General features: G+C 48.5%; 1 protein-coding gene across 11 annotated transcripts in view; it reads right to left on the reverse strand.

The window, feature by feature from the left end:
- EP400 (E1A binding protein p400) overlaps nt 1-24,105 on the reverse strand; it is a 522,955-nt gene that overhangs the window by 355,916 nt on the left and 142,934 nt on the right. For all 11 annotated transcript variants that reach the window (XM_078667964.1, XM_078667963.1, XM_078667968.1 and 8 more), the window contains 6 exons: nt 14,089-14,266; nt 12,061-12,197; nt 11,215-11,384; nt 10,624-10,798; nt 3,849-3,985; nt 1,902-2,088 (listed from right to left, as the gene is read on the reverse strand). In XM_078667964.1, coding sequence (XP_078524090.1) covers nt 1,902-2,088; nt 3,849-3,985; nt 10,624-10,798; nt 11,215-11,384; nt 12,061-12,197; nt 14,089-14,266 — 984 coding nt within the window. The remainder of the gene's footprint in view (nt 1-1,901; nt 2,089-3,848; nt 3,986-10,623; nt 10,799-11,214; nt 11,385-12,060; nt 12,198-14,088; nt 14,267-24,105) is intronic.

The raw sequence follows: 24,105 nt of genomic DNA on the forward strand, positions 1-24,105 counted from the left end.
AAGTGCATTAGTGCTTATTAATTTCCAGCTGACATATTTACACCCAGTTCTCCCAGGTGTAACATACAAATTCTGCCTCTTTTACCCAAAGAGATCGTGCTGATTTTATCAATTGTTATGCATTACACTTTTTCATGAAGTGCTAGTGCTTATTCCTAATATAAAGTGATTGTTCTTATAAAGTGCTAGTGCTTCTGTCCTCCCCCAAAAATAAAAAAAATTAATTGCAAACTGACTCTCTTGAGTGTGCAGATCCTACAGCTTATTTAGTATAAGCATGTGAACAAATCCTCGTCCACATTCAATCCATGGGGCTCTTTGCTATCTAGTTCCAGGATAAAATTAGTTTTTAGTTTTCTTAATTCCTTTTCTCTGTTACCAACCCTCCTTATTTTAGGCACTTCCACAATACAGCTGTAGCGCATCAATGCTGGGTAGCTTTGGTGTTCCCTTTCAACTTGCCTGGCCACAGGGTAGCTGTGATCCTTATTACTTATTGCTCTCCTGTGCTGGAGGATCCTTTTATGGGCTGGCAATGTTGTACTGCCTACATATACTCTCTCACAGGGGCACTTTAAGATGTATACACCAAAGCTAGATTTGCAGATTAAAAATCCTCTTATTTTTACAGTCTTATAAAAAAACAGTTTTAAAATTAGAAAGATTTTCCCCAGGCTGACAGGCTTTATATTTTAAACATGTTTTAAAGCCTTCTTTCTGCTGCAGCCAGGTTTGATTTACAGAATTCTCAGAGTTCGCTTTACACTATATGATCTTTCAAAGATCATATCTACATATATCCATATACATATATATATACATATATACATACATATATATATATATATATATATATATATATATATATATATTTATCTATCCCTATATCTCTATACATCTATCTATATCTAGCTATCGATATATGTCATCTTTGAGTGCATTGAAGGTGAAAATGATTTCATTTTCCGCTCTACCCAAGGGGCGTGCGAAGGACCCTTTCAAAGAAGCGTTCACGGAAGATTGGGAATGAACTGATGGTAGCCAAGGTGTTGGAAATTATCCGTGAACTGCCACAAGCGTGTACTGAGGGGAGAGGAGCCGCTGCGGTGCGGCGGACCGAGACAGCTTGGTGCGACGCGAGGAACAGACTTGTGTTGCCGAATCTTGCCCCCAGGAAAACTGTGGCTGAAAGAAGGGAATTAGAGGCGAACATTCAAAGAAAACTACTGCGCCTTGCCAAAAACATTGAATTACCGGAATGCAGCATTGTGGGACTGGTAGTCCCCAGTATCGGCGCAAGATGGATAATTTAATGCAGGTGAGGCTCCAAAGCCACTAGGAGGAGGAGCCCATTGGCAAGCACGCATTTGGGATGTAAGCACTAGATGAAGGCTCACGCCGAAACCGGTCGTGCAGAGTAATGCCATTAAACTGCAGCCTCAGAAAGCCCTGCTGTGTCCTTTGTCATCTTTGAGTGCTTTGAAGGTGAAAATGATTTCATATATATATATATACACATATATATATATATATATATATATATATATATATATATATGTATATGTATGTATATGTATGTATACCTCAAGTGAGACAGACACAGATGCAGAAAGTGTAGTGTGTTATGTACTGCCTTTGTTGAGTGGAGTGAGGGCCCTTGATTCACGCAAGGCAAAGCCTCTATAATTGGATCATAACAACACACCCCTTTCCTCCCTCGACTATAATGATAAAAATAAAGTCTGACAATTTTCTCACTTAATAAAGTTCTTTAGGAAAGAGGAATTTATAATGATGTGTGACAATCATTCAACGAACTACTCATTTAGGAGAGCTCAAGCTGTTTCTCTTTCATGAATGTGGGGCAGACAAAAGTGAATGAATTTGGGGCTGAGTCTCACCTTCCAGAGATCTTGTTCCAAGGCATTCAATGCCAGAGAGGCTGTATGGTATCCCAAGGCTTGAGACACGTAGGAGGAACTGCTTTCTCTGGGGTCTACAAGATCTGGATGATTACAAATCTTCTGCAACTCCATGAGAACACGAAGCACGCTGACAAAATGGCCGCCCTTAACAGCATCCTGGGTCCTAGTGGGTGCATAAAACAGAGTGCATGTCACCATGCAGACTAAAACAAAATAATAATACTTTTTTTTTCTTTTTAAATCGGGCACATAGCTCAGCATCAAGTTTTTTCAAGGTCTACAATCACAAGTAGAATGTGTATTTGAAGCCGTTTGCATGATGACTTTCATTTGTTTCTGAGCAATGTCATGTGCTTGATGCTCTACAGACTGCTTCCCAATGTAATTTCAAGGAACATCATACTCTAAAAACCTAAGAAGGGTGTAAGGAATCCGCTTCAAAACATGAATATATCTTAAAAATGTAAGTGTCCCTTCTCTCCTGTGCTTAAGGCACCCCCTGTGAAGCACCTATTTAGTCATTTTGTACAGAATCCCAAGGCTCCATCAAGTGTCAGGAAGAACTACTTAGATTCAGGCTCAGTTCCAAAGCAAACACCAGTGACGCTCGCCTATATTATGGCCTCTCAAAAAAAAGTACCCCCAGCACCATCTTGTATCAAACATCTTCAGAACTTACCCAAGTTGCCACACTCTGGCCCACCCAGAGCCATGATTAACTTCATATATAGTCATGCACAAATCCTTACATCTTCACCTATAATAACTTAATAACAAGTAACTTGGAGTCACTCTTGCCTTTTTCTACTTTAAATACCTAAACAGCACTATATTATCTAGTAAATTCACCATTAAATGTAAATGAAACATGAAACCCCCCTATAACGTAGAGTTCATATCCTCAACCCAAGCACTCCTAAATGTCAACCTGCACTATCACAGAAGACATTTGGAGGAAGAAAACTGATCATGCTGAAAGGCTTTATGGTTCAACTCATCGCCAATGTATGTCGCTATCATTTCTTTTAGATGATTCTCAATGCCTTTCACTTGCTTCCAGTCAAGGAACTATTGCTCTATGAGATCCTTGTCATGAACCACAAAGCTTTCAACAATGAGGCGCCAAAATACGTCTCCAAGTTGGTCAATGTGCTGGCTCCTACTAAGACATTTACTGCCCTTCTATCCTTCAAATACTGTGTGTAAGGATAGCTTTGCCATGAGAGCATCCATGGCCAGATTAAATTACTCCAAGGCATACAACTAACATCCAGCATCGATCCCTTCCTTCTAATGTTCTCCTATCCCCATTATACCTTTTTGCACAGAGTCCTCGAGGTTATCATGATGCTTTGCAAATGCATAAAATAAATAAGAGCTTCCAGCTGGTTAATGTGTGATACAACACAATGTCATTTAACGAATCAGGCAGAAGTCTTAGCTTGACAATATTTGCTGTCTCGACTTAAGACAATGGACATCCACATGCCGGTAGCTTTCTTGGTTTACATTGAGACTTTCAACGGCTTCTGCAAACAGTCGCACAATAATGGTCTCTGTTGGTGACGGTAAAAGAAACCAAGTTTGAAGGACAAACCCTACCCACATAAAGGACATGAGATTCCTTAAAGGCTTCTTATGTTTTTTTACACTATGATCTCTTGAATCTATTCACATCAAGTCTTAAATATTACAGTTGTGCAATGACAGCTAGATGGCAAAGAAAAGAAGTGATAGCCACCAACAAAGGTAAACATTGTATAGTATTGTATTGCAATTACATTTATATAGCGCTTACTACCCCTGACGATGCATCGAAGCGCTTTTTCTGTGAGTAGCATGCTACTCTGGAACCCATAAAGGATGGAACCTATCACCCAAGTCCAAGCTCATGCCAAAGATGCTTCCAATGGGAGTCCTTACTCAGGCTGCAAGATGACATCTTCATACAGGGCCTTCTGTCGATTGGATAGACGGCACTTCAACACATGCTCATACTTCTTGGTCAGTTGTCTTTCCACATCCCTTTTGGATCTTCGCAAAATAAACGGCTGTGTCATCTAGAAATAAGGCAAATAGAGTTTAAAACCTTTCACAGGGTGCTTCCTTCATTTTCAGCTATTCTGACAAAACCAATGCCACGTGGACATGGAAGCACTCAAAAATATGGGCAAAAGAAGTGTTCAAAAGAAGCTGGCATGTGACACACTAAAGACGGGCATCACTTGGCTAGTGACACTTCTATACGTAGGAACTGTAAAGTGAAGACTATGTGTAGGAAGCTGGCTCTGTATATACTATACCAAAGTAAGGTATAGTGTGCAGAGTCCAGTGGATCCCCAGAGATTTAGCAGAGGCTAAAGAAGATAAAACCTTACTCCCTTTTGTGGTAGTGTGGTTGAGCAGTCAGGATTATCAGCAGGGTAGTGTTAAGCATTTGTTGTACACACTCAAACAAGAAATGTTTTCACACACTCAGAGACTGAATACAGACTGTCTGTATAAAAAGTTGTTATTTTTATTTCTAGAACCAAGAATGACTTCGTAGCAAGTTAAACTCTTCATACAATGTGACTTTTCAAAATGCAGTGAACACTAGCTTTGTAGGAGCATTCAGATTACTTTTTCAATGCAAAAAATGTGTACTGTTCAAAAATGCTTGTAATTATTTTTAGATTACTGTTCTAGTTTGGTATGAAATACTCTCTTAGCATAGTTTAAACGACACAAGACATGTGTAAGCAGGTTAACTCTTGTGAACGCAACAGGTTACTTTTTGTGCAGTACAAGACAATTCAGTACAAGAACTTTCAGAGAAAACTCACCATTTACTCCTATGGGGAAAACGAAGTGTTAGGTTTACAGATGAGTAAAACAGTTTTTGGATTGGAGTTTTGGGGGGTAGAACCAAAGTTAAGGTTGGCACTCAAGGGGCACCATCAGCAGCACTAGGGTAGCAGAGTGCAGGGTGCCGATGTTAGCCAATGGGGCTTGGGGGCACTTGGTTGGGGACTGCTCATGTGCAGCCCACTAGGTCTCAGGAGCCAAACTCCTAGGGTTAAGGTCAGGGCAAAGGGGGTCCCAGGTTGGCACCAAGTCCACATCACTAGGGGCAGTCAGGTGCAGGGTGCTCAGGAGGTGTCGGGAGCACAATGCTTTCCAATGGAGAACATCAGTCACGGAAAAGAAAAGCAGGCTGGAGCCAGAAGACTGGATGAAGAGAACCAACAACTGAAGGATGAAGATGATGAGTTGCAAGAAACTAGGACACCCTCAGTTAGGCGACTCAGGAGCTTCAGGTTCAGGGGTGTCCTTTCGTGTCCGATTCATCTAGCCTGTTTCGGTAGCGGTTGGGAGGATTCTTCAGGATGAGGCTGCAGGCTTCGCGGAGAAGGTCGGCGGAGATCGTCCAACTCTGACACTCAGGTCAGGTTCGCCGGGGGGACCTCGCTGGGGTGTTGGGCAACTCAGACGCTGGCTTGGGAGTCAGGAGCAGAGTGGTGAGGACTCGTGGATTTGGAGTCCTGCCTTGGGTTGGTGTTGGACAAATCTGGTGTCCACAGGAGATAAAAGTTCTTTGGAAGGCATGGCAGGTCCCCCAGGGCTCTTCGAGGCTGCTGGCTGCAGGACATGCCGGGTACAGCTCGCAGGGATTCAGAGCAGGAGACAGGCTTGTAGAGCCGGGGACAAAGCATTTCTCGTTGTCGTCCTCTTCTGCAGCACCACTCTTTAGTCCTCCTTCTTGTCACATCAAATCTAAAGAGGCAAGCTTCAGGGGTGCCCCAAAATACTACATTTAGGGGTAATAAAGGGGTGTGCAGGTTGGGACCAATGGGTCCATTCCCATGGGTGTCTACACCCCTTAGTATGCCACCCTCCAGTGGGCCGGGGGCATAAGCCTCTTCCTGATTGGAGGGGTCCCCCCACCTACGAGATGTCAGGGACTGAGAAGTGTGCTTCACCTCGCCTCCCCCAACTGAGGGGTAGGGTTGGCAAAGTTGAGCACTCCACCCATCCTGGCTAGGTTTTCCACAGGTTCCTGCACCCAAAATGGAAGTTCCAACCGGTTGGAGTAAGTTGCAGATAGTAGCAAAAGGCTGGGGGTAGCTAACGAAGGCGGCAGGCCTTTGAAGCTCCCTCTTTGCGTACCATGCCCATCCTAGGGGAGGAGGCATGACACCTCTGCCCAGGATGTGCTTTGTTCCCGGACTCAGAACGCGGAGGGCTATTTACCCAAGGGTCCAGAAACATGTCTGGTGGAAGCAGATGGCTGGGAGCCCGTCAGAAACCACACCAGAGTTGATCATTTTTCAGGGGGCACCCCTGAGATGCACTCTGTGTGTATTTTTTATTAAACCCAACACTGGCATCAGTGTGGGTTTAATGTGCTGGGAAGTTTGATACCAAACTTCAAAGGCTAGAGTAAAGTCATCATGGGGCTGTGGAGTTCATGCTGACAAACCCCCAGCCCATGAACTTAAAATGGCTTCACTGCACTGACAATATCTGTGAAAGGCACAGGCGCAATAGGGACATATTGCTCTTGGTGCTATGCCCTTCACCTGGGTATGGTGCACCCTGCCATTAGGGCTGTAAGGCCTGTTAGAGGGGTGATTAACCAATGCCACAGGCAGTGTTGTTGGGCATGGCACACAGGGATGTGTGCCATGTCGATTACCAAGTTGTGCTCCTTCGCTCTTTCCTGGATAGCTAGGCTAGGACTGCCTTCTAGTTCCTGGTTTTTCTCAGACCATCAAGCTAGCCCAATGTAGAGTCTTCTAGACAGCTGGGCCTAGTAAAGATGTTCCCACTTCAAGGCAGGTGCAGTTCAGTTCCTCAGCAGCCATTGCGAGCAGGGGTTAGTGGGTGACAATTCTAGTGCAGAGGCATAGGTCATTCCATCTTTACCCCTTTGAAGAGATAGCACAACTCCTTTCCCAATAAAAGGTCTAGTTGGTTTCCTTTCTTTAATTTTAACTTTTTTGAGTTTGCGGTTTAAAATTCTCTCTTTCATTCCCTAAAGTGCATGTTTTTTTCTGACTTGAATTCTACACAGACATGATATGATCTATAATTTCCATGCTAATGGTGGTAGTATAAAGGGTTTTGCTCCGTACATGAGGGCACTCATTTAGAGCCGATTTCTCTCATTCTTTATTTTAATAAGCATGTGGGTTTAAGTTAAAGTTTATTTATTTGCATAGCTAATTAAAACCATTGCAACACAAATTTCAAAAAACTCTTAAAACATCAGTTATAAAAACACCTTAAGAATTTCCATAAAAAGAGAAACTCAGCAAAGCAGAATAAAACACATAGTTGAGAGTGCCGGTCTCTCTGTAATAAGCTCTCATCCTGTTCAGCCATATGCCGTGTCTGCCCCATGTGCTCTACCTTGATCTCTCTCTTGCTAAATGATATTGCACTGGTGTTAGGTAGTCATGTTCCATAAGGTGCCATTTGGTTCTATTGCCCGTCTACTACTCGGCCTGCGTCTTTAATGATATCCGTCAGTTTTGGCATTCTCAGTTCATCGACTCTCAAGAATTTCACAAATCTGCAGTTCAGTTGCGTGTTTGATGGATTCAGGCAGGCAAGCACCGCTTGCCTTCTGGTGCCAATCACTCTTCACTTAAATTGATCTTTAAGAAGCAATTGGCGTGCCTGTTGCAGTTCTTCGCATAGACAAATTATGTGAAGGATGTCGCCCTTGTTGGCATTGCAAAGCCTGCAGGTCTTGTTGCCGTGGTGGTAAGTGCCCTGTGCAGGGCAAAATCCCTAATCTGTACTTTAGAACGTTAATTTTTATGGCTTTAGGGTACCCCTGGTTAAAGTATATTTGTGGTGTTAATGATTTGTAGGAATTTAAAGTCATCCATGCATGTGATCTTTTTGCAAATAAAGCCTTGTCCTCCAGTAAGGAGAGTAATTTGACGTTTTTCCAGACTATTTTTTTGAATTGCTGTGCCCAAGTTGTTTGTACCAAAACTCTGAGAGTTTGGTGACTGCCAGGGCTGACTGGAGGTATTTTCTTGCCTCTGAAGTGCCCCTGCTTTGTATGTCGCTCCATAGCATACAGTTTAGTGTGTTTGTAGTCACGCTTGTTAGTTTGTGGCAACAAATTATGTACGCTCCGTGCCTGGGTAGATATTGTTTTTGGAGGCCGAACTCCAATCTTATTTGTGCTGGAGATGTGTAAATCGGGAGTGAGAACATTGTTCTATAGGCCTCGACCTGTATGCTGTCCAGGTCCTTGGAGTCCGTTCCCCGCATTGCCTCGCTGCCGTATGTGATCGAGGGAAGCAGCTTTGCCGGATTACCTTCAGAAACTGGGTCATTGTCGAACCCATCAGTCAGGTTGCCAGATTTTTCATTGTCAAGGCAATCAATAAGCCTCTCCTTCTTATTTCCTGCTTCTGTTGTGCAAAAGAGCCTTCCTTATCAAATGTGACTCCCAGGTATTTATTCTCGCAAGCTGGGTCAATTTTTATGCCGCCAAGAAACCAGCTCTTCTGTTGTTTTTTGTTGGTGTACAATGACATTGTGCGTGTCTTGCTGAGATTTATTTTTAAGTAATTTTCCTTGGTGTATTTCTGCATTCCAATAAGGAGTCGTTGAAGGCCAATGTAAGTGTGACTGAGTAACACTACACCATCTGCATACAAAAGATTACTCAAGATTTTTCCTCCCATCCTTGGGGAATGAGAATTACAGTCGTCGAGCGCTTTCGAAAGGTCCGCCATGTAAAGATTGAACAAGATTGGCGCAAGCACACACCCTTGTTTCAAGCCTTTAGTAGTTGGTACTTTTGAGGACAAGTGGGTGCCGCTTCCTAATTTCACCAGTACCCAGGTGTCCGTGTGGAGGAGCAGCAGCATATTTAGGGTCCGCTGTGGTAGACCCCATTGCGCTAGTTTGCCCCAAAGTCGTCCTCTGTCGATGTTATCAAATGCAGCGCTAAAGTCGATATAGCACAGATGTAAGGGAATCTTAGATGCTTTTGCTGCATCAGTGATTAAAGACATGGCAATGATGTTTGTTGATGTCCCAGTCGTTTTTCTGAATCCAGTTTAGTTCAGCGGTATTATCATGTTTGACTCAGCCCAAAGTGTAAGCTCCTCTAATATAGTTACGGCAAAATATTTCGCCTCGTTGTCAATGAGGGCTACTAAGCGATAGTTGTTTGGTTTAGCCTTGTCTCCCTTTTTATGAATTGGGACAATCGTCGAGCCCTTCCAAGATTCTGGAATCCTGTTTAGTAATCTGATTTCCAAAAATAGGGGTTGCATGATTTCGGAACACTCTTTGTTCTTTGCTTTGTATAGGGCGGGTGGTATGCCATTTGGGCTCGGGGCGCCTTCTTTCCTGCCTTAAGCTATCTGTTTTTTGATTAAATCTGAGTGCTGGCACCTCGATGTCTCTGAGTGGATGGTGTTTATGCCGGAGAGGGCTTGGTCCCGTGTCTCTAGCATACACGTTTTCCGATTTCCCTCTTTCCTGATTTCTTAATCAGCATGTGGGCTTTTGGAAGGAGAAGCAAAGCCTCCTGTTGACCGAGGTGATTTGCAGCCGAGGAATCACAATGGTATGCTTTCACAAAAGTGCTCTACTGCATGCAACAAGATGCACTGAAGGGGCAGAAAGGGATACCATCCATCGACTAGGCAAACACACCTCTCCCTTGCAATGTTGCTAAAAAAGTATTGTTCAATGGGAGCAACAAAGAAACAATGATGCCAAAACAAACATGAGCCTATTCGGTGTGCGAGGGTCATCCTTGCATTTGTGGCACAGGCTATTCTTGCATCTGTGAAACTTGCTGCTGTACTATTTTCTGCTGTGATAAAGTCCAGTGCAACAAATCTGTCTTGTGTTGGAGCAGAATGAAGTATGCGCGTGTTGTCTAAGTGTACCAAGGATGCTTCTACATGTGGGACTCTTCCATATTGCAGGGTTATGCAGTAGAAGTAACAGAACGCCAACAGGCTGACATTGTGCTGAGACTTCCTCACACACTGTAACTATATCCACTGGCCAGTCCCGCTCATCCTTCTTTATATCCAACAAAAGGAGAATTGTTCTGGGGCGCAGCCTCTTAGGGCTAGCGATTCTTGTTCATCCTTTTGAATTACATCAGTCCTATTGTGCTTTCACCTAGCAGTCAAATGAAACCAAGATAAGGACTGTCACACATGCATTGTTGAACAGAACGGGGTGTCTTACTACAGGCAAACAGGCACGCCTATCTTGCGGCCCCCATCTTTCACCCAACAGCTATCCCATCTCGATGCAACACTGTCCAGAACCCTTATGAAACACATGTTAATCTTCCCCATTTGCAACTCAATCCTAAAAAGGCATGAACCTCAGAAACAGGCATGAACCTCAGAAACAGGCACAAACAAAGCACTACTGAACGAAGCATTCACACAGAGAACAAAAATTACTTAAGAGTCATTAAGTCTAGTTCTCTGTCCCACTCTTCACACTCAGTTACAAGTCACAATGGTGGAAAGATCAGCCCAAATACCCTTCTTTTCTCACTACATCTACACCCTTCAAATACCCATCACTTACATATGATCAAGTATACAAAAGGGGTATGTTGAAAAAACACTGTCAATGATAACTCTAAAGGAAACTTAGCTTGTGATTAAACTTTTAAGGGAAATATTAAAGAAAGGCTTAACGGTTTTACCCTGTGCAGCCTGATGACCACTTTGTGACCATAATCCTGGTTTTCCTCACTCCCGGTTTTTACTGGGAAGTCTAGATAGGAACGGGATATGCCTGGGATCAGGAAGTGCACCATAGTCCACAGCTCCATCATGGTGTTTTGTAGAGGTGTGTCTCTCAGGAGTAGGCGCCGCTGGCTGGGACAGACACAAAAATAAAACAAATGTGTTAGAGGCAAGCAACTGCCTTCTTATAACCATCTTCATAATGCTGTCATCTACCAATGACTTTCAGGCTGCAATGACTGGCAGTTCTCAAACTGAGATGAACTCTTGTAGGTAACAGTCTTATTAAGGATAATAAAAACATCTTCAAGTGTCTGTACTACAACAAGGCAAAAGGTCTGCCATCTTTGATTGACTCAATTCCTGTTAAGGTGCATGTAAAGCCTGCATCTAAAACAAACTGACATACTGCACCAAGCAACTAGCCATTCAATAGGTCATGCTCTCAGACACGCTTCAGAATGCAGCAGCACAAAGCTAAATGTAATTTCTCATACCATAATCTAAACCCAGTAATTAGGCAAATGGAGACAACTTTCAGGAGTTACCTTCTGAGATTGAAAAGGGCCACCCAGTGCTTCTCGGTCATGGGTTTGATGTGCTGGACCTCATCCAGGATCAGGTAATTCCACCTCATCTTCATGAAGGCCTGAAGGCCTTTGAAGAGCTGCTTGTAGGAGGTGATGCACACATTGAAGCTGTTGGGCTCCTGCCACTCCTGCAAAAAAGGATACACACAGAACTTTAGTTCAGGTTTCCGCCTCTTCCCCCACATGAAAGAAGAGAAAAAGCAGAAACTTGCCATTTCTCTGTGCTCACTGAACCACAGGTGTGAGAGTGCAACTGTGAGGCAGTAGCAGACAATGTACACATCAGAAACAGCACTAATCTCCCCAGTGTGTACAATGCGAACAATCAAATTACTGAAGCTACCCAAGTAATCAAAAGCTGTTCATTTTCATAAATCTTTTACCGTTTATATTTTGCGTATACTGAAAATATTTGAGATTGCTGCATCTGACACTATGCTGTGTACATGGTAAACTTCAGAAAATCACAGAACCTACCTTAGTACTGTGCATACTGTAATCACAGCTCTTGATAACCCATCTCAGTAATCCTTATACAGTAAACACTGCAACTTACTGCGCCTGGCTCAGTACTACGAAGAGCAAAAACAATACTAACAGGCTTATGTACTCTCTCTGTACTATATATACTGCAAACATTTCAAATGCCTGTATCCAGCTCAATACTGTGTACACTATAAACATCAGAAACAGTGCATCCGGCTCAGCGTGATGGTGTGTACTGTGAACAACAGCGGAAGTAATCTGTATTCTGTAATTAACACTCATTACTATACAGGCTATAAATATCACAAATTACTACACCTGTCTCTTTTTCCTCAGTTCTCTCTGGCGGCCATAGTACAAAAGGACCTTGAGGCCTGGACACCAGCGTTTCAATTCGAGTTCCCACTTCAGAATTCGACAGCTGCGCACAACGATCAGGTGTGGCCCCCAGTTACCTTCAGGAAATGGGTATATCAAACACAAATCAGCAGAAACCACAACTAAAGAACACCCCAAGATCATAAGACTTTAAAAAAAAATCAAATGTGTTTTGGAAATGCAGAATATGCAACACGCCACACTATGCTCTTAGACTTCCGCCTGTGTACACGAAAAGTCTTCCTCATTCACCCAGCAGAATGTGGAGTGATCAACCTCAGATAGACAGCTATATTATACTTGCAGAATTCACAGAAGACCCTCCATTAAAAATAAGCAGGAATTAGCATAAGGTCACACCTACTGGATGCTGAAAGAAGAGCAGCACCTATCGCAATAATAACACAATTCTCAGTGGGAGGGAATGTGAAGTGGCAAATGGCACCCAATCTAGGCAAACACCCTCAAGAGAAGTTATGTTTCCTAAAGTGGGAACTGTGATCCACAAAGGAATTATCTGCTGTAGAGAAAGAAAATGGTGTGGAACGAGTGTGCCAGAAAAGAACTTTCTGTATTTCAAGAGCACCAAGGAGTGACAGTATAGAAAATAAAAGGCACTAGCTGGATGACAGCAAGTCAGTCTCCGATTAAAAAGTGTGGGCTCTGTGAAATCTGCTATTTCACTTCGAGCCAGTGAATCTGGGAGTCTAGGTGTTGAATCTCTGGGTCTTTAGTACAAGATTTAGTTTGAGGAAAGAAGAGATCCCTAAAATGGATGGCCAGTAAACTCCATGATTGAGAGGGGTATTAACCAGGACAGGTCTCCAACTCAAGCTTCATACAGGAAGAAATAACGTGACTTCTGGTGTTTGTTTTTGACACGTCAGAATGTGCCAGGCATCCAGGCTGGAAGGATCCTTCATGTAGATTCAAAGCAGTCATGTTTACTATGGATCCATTTGCCAGAAGGCTCAGACATGCTAATAAAAAAAACAACATAATGGAAGTCTATTTCCCTATAAGAGGAAGTCTTAAGCTACGGCGTCTATAAAAGCTATCCACTTTGAGACAGATGTTCAAAAAGAGCTTAAAAATATCTCACAACCATGTCGAGTGCTCATATGATAGATATCTTTTCATTCATTCCTATCACACATTTCACAATTCTCAGTGACTCTGCACTAAGCATTTAAGTGGTTACTGGGGAGCACCCACACCATACTGGTCGTCTGCTACAACAAGAGTACTTAATCAAAAATATCACTACTCGGAGTACCTATTCATTGACTGAGGTAAGTAAAAGGTAAATGTTACACCAACGGGCACTGTTAGTTTTTGGATTGTGATAGTGTAATAAACCACAGTAGTACCCTACAACCGGTCACAAGCACTAACCTAGTCTGTGCATTTCTAAATTAAATGGTAACCAGAGATATAAAGGGCGCTCAGCAAGTCAGAGAATGTGTAAAATATACAGCGTCTCTAATGGTGCTTCAAGGGGAAGAGAGGTCGGTCACCATACAACCCCACCACAATCCACAGATGCAGATGATAATATCACACAGAAGTCTTCCCCGAGCACTCAGTATACAATAAATCAATACTGTCCATATGCAGTCTCTCTTCAAGCGAATATTCCTCTGTTGGCACAGTATTCGATTTATTGTTTACTGTGTGCTCGGAGAAGACTTCTGTGTGATAGTCTGTGCATTGACTGAAGAGTCTGTGTATAGTCTAAGGTTTATAATCTACCCGGGGGCTCAATACTTCAACGATAAGCTGACTTTTAGTAAGGCAGAAAATTATTTTTTGAGACTTGGATGGCAAGTGAAGTACAAAAAACTAAAGGCGTATCAACCTCTTCACTACCCGCTTTCCCACTTCCCTCATGACATTCATACAGGTTCTCCCAGCACATTAAACACCAATGTCAGCAGCTGAAGTCGGTGTAGCTGCTGTAGTCCTTACCTTCATTGCAGGCCAGGTGAGCAAGGAAGGCAATCACCTGCACGTTCTTGCCGAGCCCCGCTTCATCTGCCAGAATACCATTGAGGTTCTTCTTGTACTGCTTGGCTAACCAGTCCAGCCCGATCTGCTGGTATTCACGCAGGGTCCCATGAAGCAGGGATGGAGTGCCCACTTTCACCTGAAAGAAAGAGGCTTTGTAATGCTGTGTAATTATTTGTACAGCAAATCAGGCCACGCTTAAGGGCATCTCAAAGAGTTAGGGAGAGGGAGTTAGGGGCATAACATGAGAAAGGGGAAGCGAGGTTAAGGAAGGGTGAATGAGGAAGAGGACATTTTGAAGCAGTGATCTTACCCAAACAATGCAAAGTGACAGTATGTAGGAAAGTGACCCTTTTTGACAAGGCTACGCCCACTTTTTGCCTGCTTTTGGTGCAATTGTGACTGTAGAGTACTGGGTCCCTGCTAATTAGGTTCCCAGCACCAGTGTTCTTACCCTAAAACCATACCACGATTGGCACCACTTAAGACCCCCCCTGTAAGTCCCTAGTGCATGGTACCCATGGTACCTAGGGCATTGGGACTGAAGAGGGTCCTCTAGGAACCCTTCACCAAGGCCATGCAAACTACCACTGCAGCCTGCATGCCTTGGTGCAGAGAAAAAAAAACAAAGTCGACATGGCACACTCAGCGGCGGCCGGTACAGGTAAACGGGGTGGGAGGTCCGGAAGTCGACAGATGACGGAATAGGTATAATTAAATAAATAAATAATACGTACCCTGCCGTCAGTTGGCTTCCCCTGCCACACCCTGCCCCGCCTCACCACGCTCACCTGAGCCGGCCGCAGCTGGGTACACTGCCGGTGTGCCATGTCAAGCAACACTGCCTAAGGTATAGGTAAGTCACCCCTCTCACAGGCCTTACAAGTCCTAAGGCAGGGTCTACTATATTTCAGGTGTGGGCATATCTGCATGAGCAGATAAGCCCCTACAATATTTAATTCTATTCTTAAATATTCTAAGTGCAACGGAAGCCATAGAGAGTACATGGGCTGAAAACCGACAACTCAAGTTCCCCAGCACAAACATTGTTTCACTGAGCCAGTGTTGGACAACAAACCACTCCTCTAAATAAACCCACACTGATGCCAGTGTTAGATTTATTAAAACATGTATCCAGCGGGCACCTCATAGATGCCCCCTGAAAACCTACCAACCCTGATGTGGTCACTGACTGGCTTTAGGCTGGCTTCCACCACCAGACATGTTTCTGGACACCGGAGGCGAGAGCCCTTGCTCTTTGAGGCGAGAAACAAAGCCCATCCTGGGCGGAGGAGTCACACCTCCTCTCCCAGACAGGCACATTGCTCGAGAGGGAAGCTTCAAAGGTCTTGCCGCCTTCGTTATGCGACCTACGCCTCTGCTACTAGCAGCAGATGGCAGCCCCGGGTAAAAAAAAAACACTTTTGATGGGCGAACCAGTAGGAAAACTAAGGTAGAGTAGGAGGTGTGCCCTCCCCTTTGCCAACACCATCTCTCAGGTTCTGGAGGAGAGGCGAAGCACATTTTCCAGTGCCTACCATCTTGAAGATGGTGGGACTTATCAAAACAGGGCTAGGACTATGCCCCCTCCCACAGGAAGGTGGCATAATAGCGGGTGTAGGCTCCCCAGATAAGAGACCCATTGGATCCTACTGGTCAATCCCCCTGTAACGTCCCTAAATCTTGTATTTAGGTGGCACCCCAGACCATGAAAACAGATTCTGGACTTCCTAAAACGGGCTGGACACTACAGTGTTGCATCAGCAGAGAAGACTGTAGAAACCAACAGACTTGGCCACAGCTCTACAAGCCTGTCTGCAGCCCTTGACGATCCTGCACCAAAAGATAACCCAGCCTACACCCCAGCGACCTCTAAGACCTTGGAAGGACTGCCTGCCTTTGACAAAGATCAAGATATCCCAATAACAGTGGACCTGTTCATGAAGAAACCAACTTTAAAAGATAAAAACTCTACCCTGAGGAACCACGAACCCGCCTCCGGACTCACCTCTGTACCAGACATCCACAGCCTGAGTCCAAGTGGTACACCGGTCCTGCAAAGGTTTCCCAAAGATTCTGAGCCAGAGTCCACCGTAGGCTGACTCATGCCGGACTCTACCTAGACGCCTGCAATGGTGTCGCTACGTCCCCTAGCATCACTACTCACCTGAGCAGCTTTGGGTTTTCTTTGTCCTGAGCCTGCAGTCGTTCTTCAAGACCGGTCTCCAGTATGGATTTGCATTGTTCACCCAATGCTGTGTTGGCATACTGCACCCGGCCATCTATGTGCCGCTGAATGTGTAAGTTCGGTGATGCCTTGTGGCCCTCCATGAACTTACCTGACCCAGAGGAGATCGACCCCTGACACCTCTTTACTTACCTGTGAGCAGCGCATCTTCGCTAACCCCCAGCCTCCACTGATTAACATTGGGCACCCAACCCCGAATTGGACCGCTGCACCCAGCCGCCCCTATGTCGCTGGTGGTGCACATTTGGTACTGATTCAAACCTTGCCTGCTGTTGACCACAGACACCTAAGACTGGATATGTAAGTTGTGTACTTACCTTCAAAACTAAATTCTTTTTTCCCTCCCATAGGTTATCATTCCTGACTTTAAAAATTGCTGTGTCCACTTTTTAAAGTGAAAAGTATTTTTATTGGAAAACGTACTTACCAGCACGACCCGCAGGACATTCGGACGCTATCCACAACGAGTTGGGCCTGGCGTCGTCTGACTAGTGTCACTGGGTCCCACCTCCTGTACTCTGCTTCACTGCCGCTGGCGGGAAATGGCTGGGTCCCAAGTCTACAGGAGACCTCGGTGAACCGCATGTTAGCAAAGTTTCACCTGGCAACGTTTGAAGACTTGTTCCCCAGCGGTCACATCTTCTCACGTACGGAAGACCCCTGTTTTGGTGACGGCACAATAATGGACCGCTTTATATTCCGACGACTACGGGGGCTGTGAGGGACAGAATTCCCAGTTATCCCCTCGAATCCCCTGAATTCCCTCTTCTGACAGGGGTTATCACAGACAAGAGTGGGCTCCATCTTATGTCCAGGCTATACAGGCTGTATAAAGCCGCAGTAACCCTACTCCCAAGTCGGGATGCTGGAGTGCGTGCCGCATGGGAGTAGGATTTGGGCCATCCCATCTCCGACTCACAGTGGCCCAGCGGTTGTATACAAATACGCCGAGTCTCTCCCAACCACAAGTTGTTGCACCTTAAGTTTCTTTGGCGGGCATCCATGACACAGAGTAGAATACACCGCATGGACCCATTCTGCCCACACGTGTGTCCCAGGTTTCGCTCTCCAGAGGCAGATTTTGCACACATGGCATGGACCTGCGATAAGATCGCTCGATATTGGAAAGCAGTCTTTACAGTGCTCTCTCATATGATTGATATGGAACTTACACCGTCCCCACTACTGGCACTTATGGGCACCCACGCACAAGCTCCCTAAACCTAAGAGATGCTTTGTCGCAATTGCTCTCCTCATTGCCAAAAGGAAATTAGCCATAAATTAGAGTAGCAAATTCTCACCCACATTAAAAGCATGGTTACGCTGCATGACATATTTCAACACAAATAGCGATACATACGCACTGATGCAACCGCCTGCTTGCAGCCCACTCAACATCTGGCAGCCATTCCACTCATATTTGTTAGCCATGCAGGACGTAGGAGACATGCCGCCCCTGCAGCAGCACACCCCTCAAAGTGTTGGAATAAGCGGGGGAACCCAATCATCCGTTGAGTAGGCAGATGTAATAGTGATGTATATGCACTTCCCACTCACCCTGCTATCCAGGATCGTAATTAATGATTGTTTTGATAACGTATGTATGTACATGGACCTGAAATCAACATCAAACACAGTTAATGCTCAACTGTACTGTTTTTTTTTGTTTCATTGTTGATTGTGAAAATCAAATAAACAAAAGTAAACAAGCATTTACAATGCAACGGTCTCGCCATTGCCAAAGTTAGAGCTATTGGCATTGTAAATGACAAAATGTTTATTTATGTGTTGGTTTTGAAAACAGATAAATAAATGGCATTGTCATTGCCTATTGCATTTGCACCCACCCACAGAGAGCCACACAAACACAGAGAGCCCCCCCCCCACACACACACAGAGCCCCACACACACACACAGAGCCCCACACACACAGAGAGAGCCCCACACACACAGAGAGAGCCCCACACACACACACAGAGAGCCCCACACACACACACACAGAGAGCCCCACACACACACACACAGAGCCACACACACACACACACAGAGCCCCACACACACACACACAGAGCCACACACACACACACACAGAGCCACACACACACAGAGCCCCACACACACACACACACACACAGAGCCCCACACACACACACACACAGAGAGCCCCACACACACACAGAGATGCCCCACACACACAGAGAGCCCCACACACACAGAGAGCCCCACACACACAGAGAGCCCCACACACACAGAGAGCCCCACACACACAGAGAGCCCCACACACACAGAGAGCCCCACACACACAGAGAGCCCCACACACACAGAGAGCCCCACACACACAGAGAGCCCCACACACACAGAGAGCCCCACACACACAGAGAGCCCCACACACACAGAGAGCCCCACACACACAGAGCCCCACACACACACACAGAGCCCCACACACACACACAGAGCCCCACACACACACACAGAGCCCCACACACACACACAGAGCCCCACACACACACACAGAGCCCCACACACACACACACAGAGCCCCACACACAGAGCCCCACACACAGAGCCCCACACACAGAGCCCCACACACAGAGCCCCACACACAGAGCCCCACACACAGAGCCCCACACACAGAGCCCCACACACAGAGCCCCACACACAGAGCCCCACACACAGAGCCCCACACACACACAGAGAGCCCCACACACACACAGAGAGCCCCACACACACACACACACAGAGAGCCCCACACACAGAGAGCCCCACACACACAGAGAGCCCCACACACACAGAGAGCCCCACACACACAGAGAGCCCCACACACACAGAGAGCCCCACACACACAGAGAGCCCCACACACACAGAGAGCCCCACACACACAGAGAGCCCCACACACACAGAGAGCCCCACACACACAGAGAGCCCCACACACAGAGAGCCCCACACACACAGAGAGCCCCCCCCACACACACAGAGCCCCCCCCACACAGAGAGCCCCACACACACAGAGAGCCCCACACACACAGAGAGCCCCACACACACAGAGAGCCCCACACACACAGAGCCCCCCACACACACACAGAGCCCCACACACACACACAGAGCCCCACACACACACAGAGCCACACACACACACAGAGCCCCACACACACACACACAGAGCCCCACACACACACACACAGAGCCACACACACACACACAGAGCCCCACACACACACACACACACAGAGCCCCACACACACACACACAGAGCCCCACACACACACACAGAGAGCCCCACACACACACAGAGAGCCCCACACACACAGAGAGCCCCACACACACAGAGAGCCCCACACACACAGAGAGCCCCACACACACAGAGAGCCCCACACACACAGAGAGCCCCACACACACAGAGAGCCCCACACACACAGAGAGCCCCACACACACAGAGAGCCCCACACACACAGAGAGCCCCACACACACAGAGAGCCCCACACACACAGAGAGCCCCCCACACACACAGAGCCCCACACACACACAGAGCCCCACACACACACAGAGCCCCACACACACACACACAGAGCCCCACACACACACACACAGAGCCCCACACACACACACACAGAGCCCCACACACACACACACAGAGCCCCACACACACACACACAGAGCCACACACACACACACAGAGCCCCACACACACACACACACAGAGCCCCCCACACACACACAGAGAGCCCCACACACACAGAGAGCCCCACACACACACAGAGCCCCACACACACACAGAGCCCCACACACACACAGAGCCCCACACACACACAGAGCCCCACACACACAGAGAGCCCCACACACACAGAGAGCCCCACACACACAGAGAGCCCCACACACACAGAGAGCCCCACACACACAGAGAGCCCCACACACACAGAGAGCCCCACACACACAGAGAGCCCCACACACACAGAGCCCCACACACACACACAGAGCCCCACACACACACACACAGAGCCCCACACACACACACAGAGCCCCACACACACACACAGAGCCCCACACACACACACAGAGCCCCACACACACACACAGAGCCCCACACACACACACAGAGCCCCACACACACACACAGAGCCCCACACACACACACAGAGCCCCACACACACACACAGAGCCCCACACACACACACAGAGCCCCACACACACACACAGAGCCCCACACACACACACAGAGCCCCACACACACACACAGAGCCCCACACACACACACAGAGCCCCACACACAGAGCCCCACACACACACACACAGAGCCCCACACACACACAGAGAGCCCCACACACACAGAGAGCCCCACACACACACACACACACACAGAGAGCCCCACACACACACACACAGAGCCCCACACACACAGAGAGCCCCCCACACACAGAGAGCCCCCCACACACAGAGAGCCCCACACACACAGAGAGCCCCACACACACAGAGAGCCCCACACACACAGAGAGCCCCACACACACAGAGAGCCCCACACACACAGAGAGCCCCCCACACACAGAGAGCCCCACACACACAGAGAGCCACACACACACAGAGAGCCCCACACACACAGAGAGCCCCACACACACAGAGAGCCCCACACACACAGAGAGCCCCACACACACAGAGAGCCCCCCCCACACACACAGAGAGCCCCCCACACACACACAGAGAGCCCCCCCATACACACACAGAGAGCCCCCCCACACACACACAGAGCCCCCCCACACACACACAGAGCCCCACACACACACACACAGAGCCCCACACACACACACACAGAGCCCCACACACACACACACAGAGCCCCACACACACACACACAGAGCCCCACACACACAGAGAGCCCCACACACACAGAGAGCCCCACACACACACAGAGCCCCACACACACACAGAGCCCCACACACACACAGAGCCCCACACACACACAGAGCCCCACACACACACAGAGCCCCACACACACACACAGAGCCCCACACACACACACAGAGCCCCACACACACACACACAGAGAGCCCACACACACACACACAGAGAGCCCCCCCCCACACACACACAGAGAGCCCCACACACACATAGAGCCCCCCCCACACACACAGAGAGCCCCCCACACACACACACACACAGAGCCCCCCCACACACACACACAGAGCCCCCCCACTCACACAGAGAGCCCCCCACACACACACACACAACACACACACACAGAGCCCCACACACACAGAGAGCCCGACACACACAGAGCCCCCCCACACACACAGAAAGCCCCCCCCACACACAGAGAGAGCCCCACACACACACACACAGAGACAGCCCCCACACACAGAGAGAGCCCCCCACACACACAGAGCCCCCCACACACAAAGAGCCCCCCACACACAGAGAGCCCCCCACACACAGACAGAGAGCCCCCCCCACAGACAGAGAGCCCCCCCACAGACAGAGAGCCCCCCCCACACACAGAGAGCCCCACACACACACACAGAGCGCCCCACACACACACAGAGCCCCACACACACACACAGAGCCCCACACACACACACAGAGAGCCCCCCCACACATACACACAGAGTCCCCCCACACACACACACAAAGCCCCCACACACACAGAGCCCCACACACACACACAGAGCCCCCCCACACACACACAGAGCCCCCCCACACACACACAGAGCCCCACACACACACACAGAGCCCCACACACACACACAGAGCCCCACACACACACACAGAGCCCCACACACACACACAGAGCCCCACACACACACACAGAGCCCCACACACACACACAGAGCCCCACACACACAGAGAGCCCCTCACACACACATACAGAGCCCCTCACACACACAGAGCCCCTCACACACAGAGCCCCTCACACACAGAGAACCCCCCCACCACACACCCCCACACACACACAGCCCCACACACACAGCCCCACACACACAGCCCCACACACACAGCCCCCCACACACAGCCCCCCACACACACACACAGCCCCACACACACAGCCCCCCACACACACACAGCCCCCCACACACACACACACAGAGCCCACCACACACACACACACAGAGCCCACCACACATACACACACACAGAGCCCACCACACACACACACACAGAGCCCACCACACACACACACACAGAGCCCACCACACACACACACACAGATCCCACCACACACACACACACACACACACAGAGCCCACCACACACACACACACACAGAGCCCACCACACACACACACACAGAGCCCACCACACACACACACACAGAGCCCACCACACACACACACAGAGCCCACACACACACAGAGCCCACCCCACACACACACAGAGCCCACCCCACACACACACACAGCCCCACACACACACACAGCCCCACACACACACAGAGCCCCACACACACACAGAGCCCCACACACACACAGGGCCCCACACACACACACAGGGCCCCACACACACACAGGGCCCCACACACACACAGGGCCCCACACACACACAGGGCCCCACACACACACAGGGCCCCACACACACACAGGGCCCCACACACACACAGGGCCCCACACACACACAGAGCCCCACACACACACAGATCCCACCACACACACACACACACACACACAGAGCCCACCACACACACACACACACAGAGCCCACCACACACACACACACAGAGCCCACCACACACACACACACAGAGCCCACCACACACACACACAGAGCCCACACACACACAGAGCCCACCCCACACACACACAGAGCCCACCCCACACACACACAGAGCCCACCCCACACACACACACAGCCCCACACACACACACAGCCCCACACACACACAGAGCCCCACACACACACAGAGCCCCACACACACACAGGGCCCCACACACACACAGGGCCCCACACACACACAGGGCCCCACACACACACAGGGCCCCACACACACACAGGGCCCCACACACACACAGGGCCCCACACACACACAGGGCCCCACACACACACAGGGCCCCACACACACACAGGGCCCCACACACACACAGGGCCCCACACACACACAGAGCCCCACACACACACAGAGCCCCACACACACACAGAGCCCCCCACACACACAGAGCCCCACACACACAGAGCCCCACACACACAGAGCCCCACACACACAGAGCCCCACACACACAGAGCCCCACACACACAGAGCCCCACACACACAGAGCCCCACACACACAGAGCCCCACACACAGAGCCCCACACACAGAGCCCCACACACAGAACCCCACACACAAACACACAGAGCCCCCCACACAGACACACAGAGCCCCACTCAGACACACAGAGCCCACACAGACACACAGAGCCCACACAGACACACAGAGCCCACACAGACACACAGAGCCCACACAGACACACAGAGCCCCTCCCAAACACAGAGCCCACCACACACACACAGAGCCCACCACACACACACAGAGCCCACCACACACACACAGAGCCCACCACACACACACAGAGCCCACCACACACACACAGAGCCCACCACACACACACAGAGCCTACCACACACACACACACACACACACAGAGCCCACCACACACACACACACACAGAGCCCACCACACACACACACACAGAGCCCACCACACACACACACACAGAGCCCACCACACACACACACAGAGCCCACACACACACAGAGCCCACCCCACACACA

This window comes from Lissotriton helveticus, chromosome 11, assembly GCF_964261635.1.
Source record: "Lissotriton helveticus chromosome 11, aLisHel1.1, whole genome shotgun sequence".
Taxonomy (NCBI): domain Eukaryota; kingdom Metazoa; phylum Chordata; class Amphibia; order Caudata; family Salamandridae; genus Lissotriton; species Lissotriton helveticus.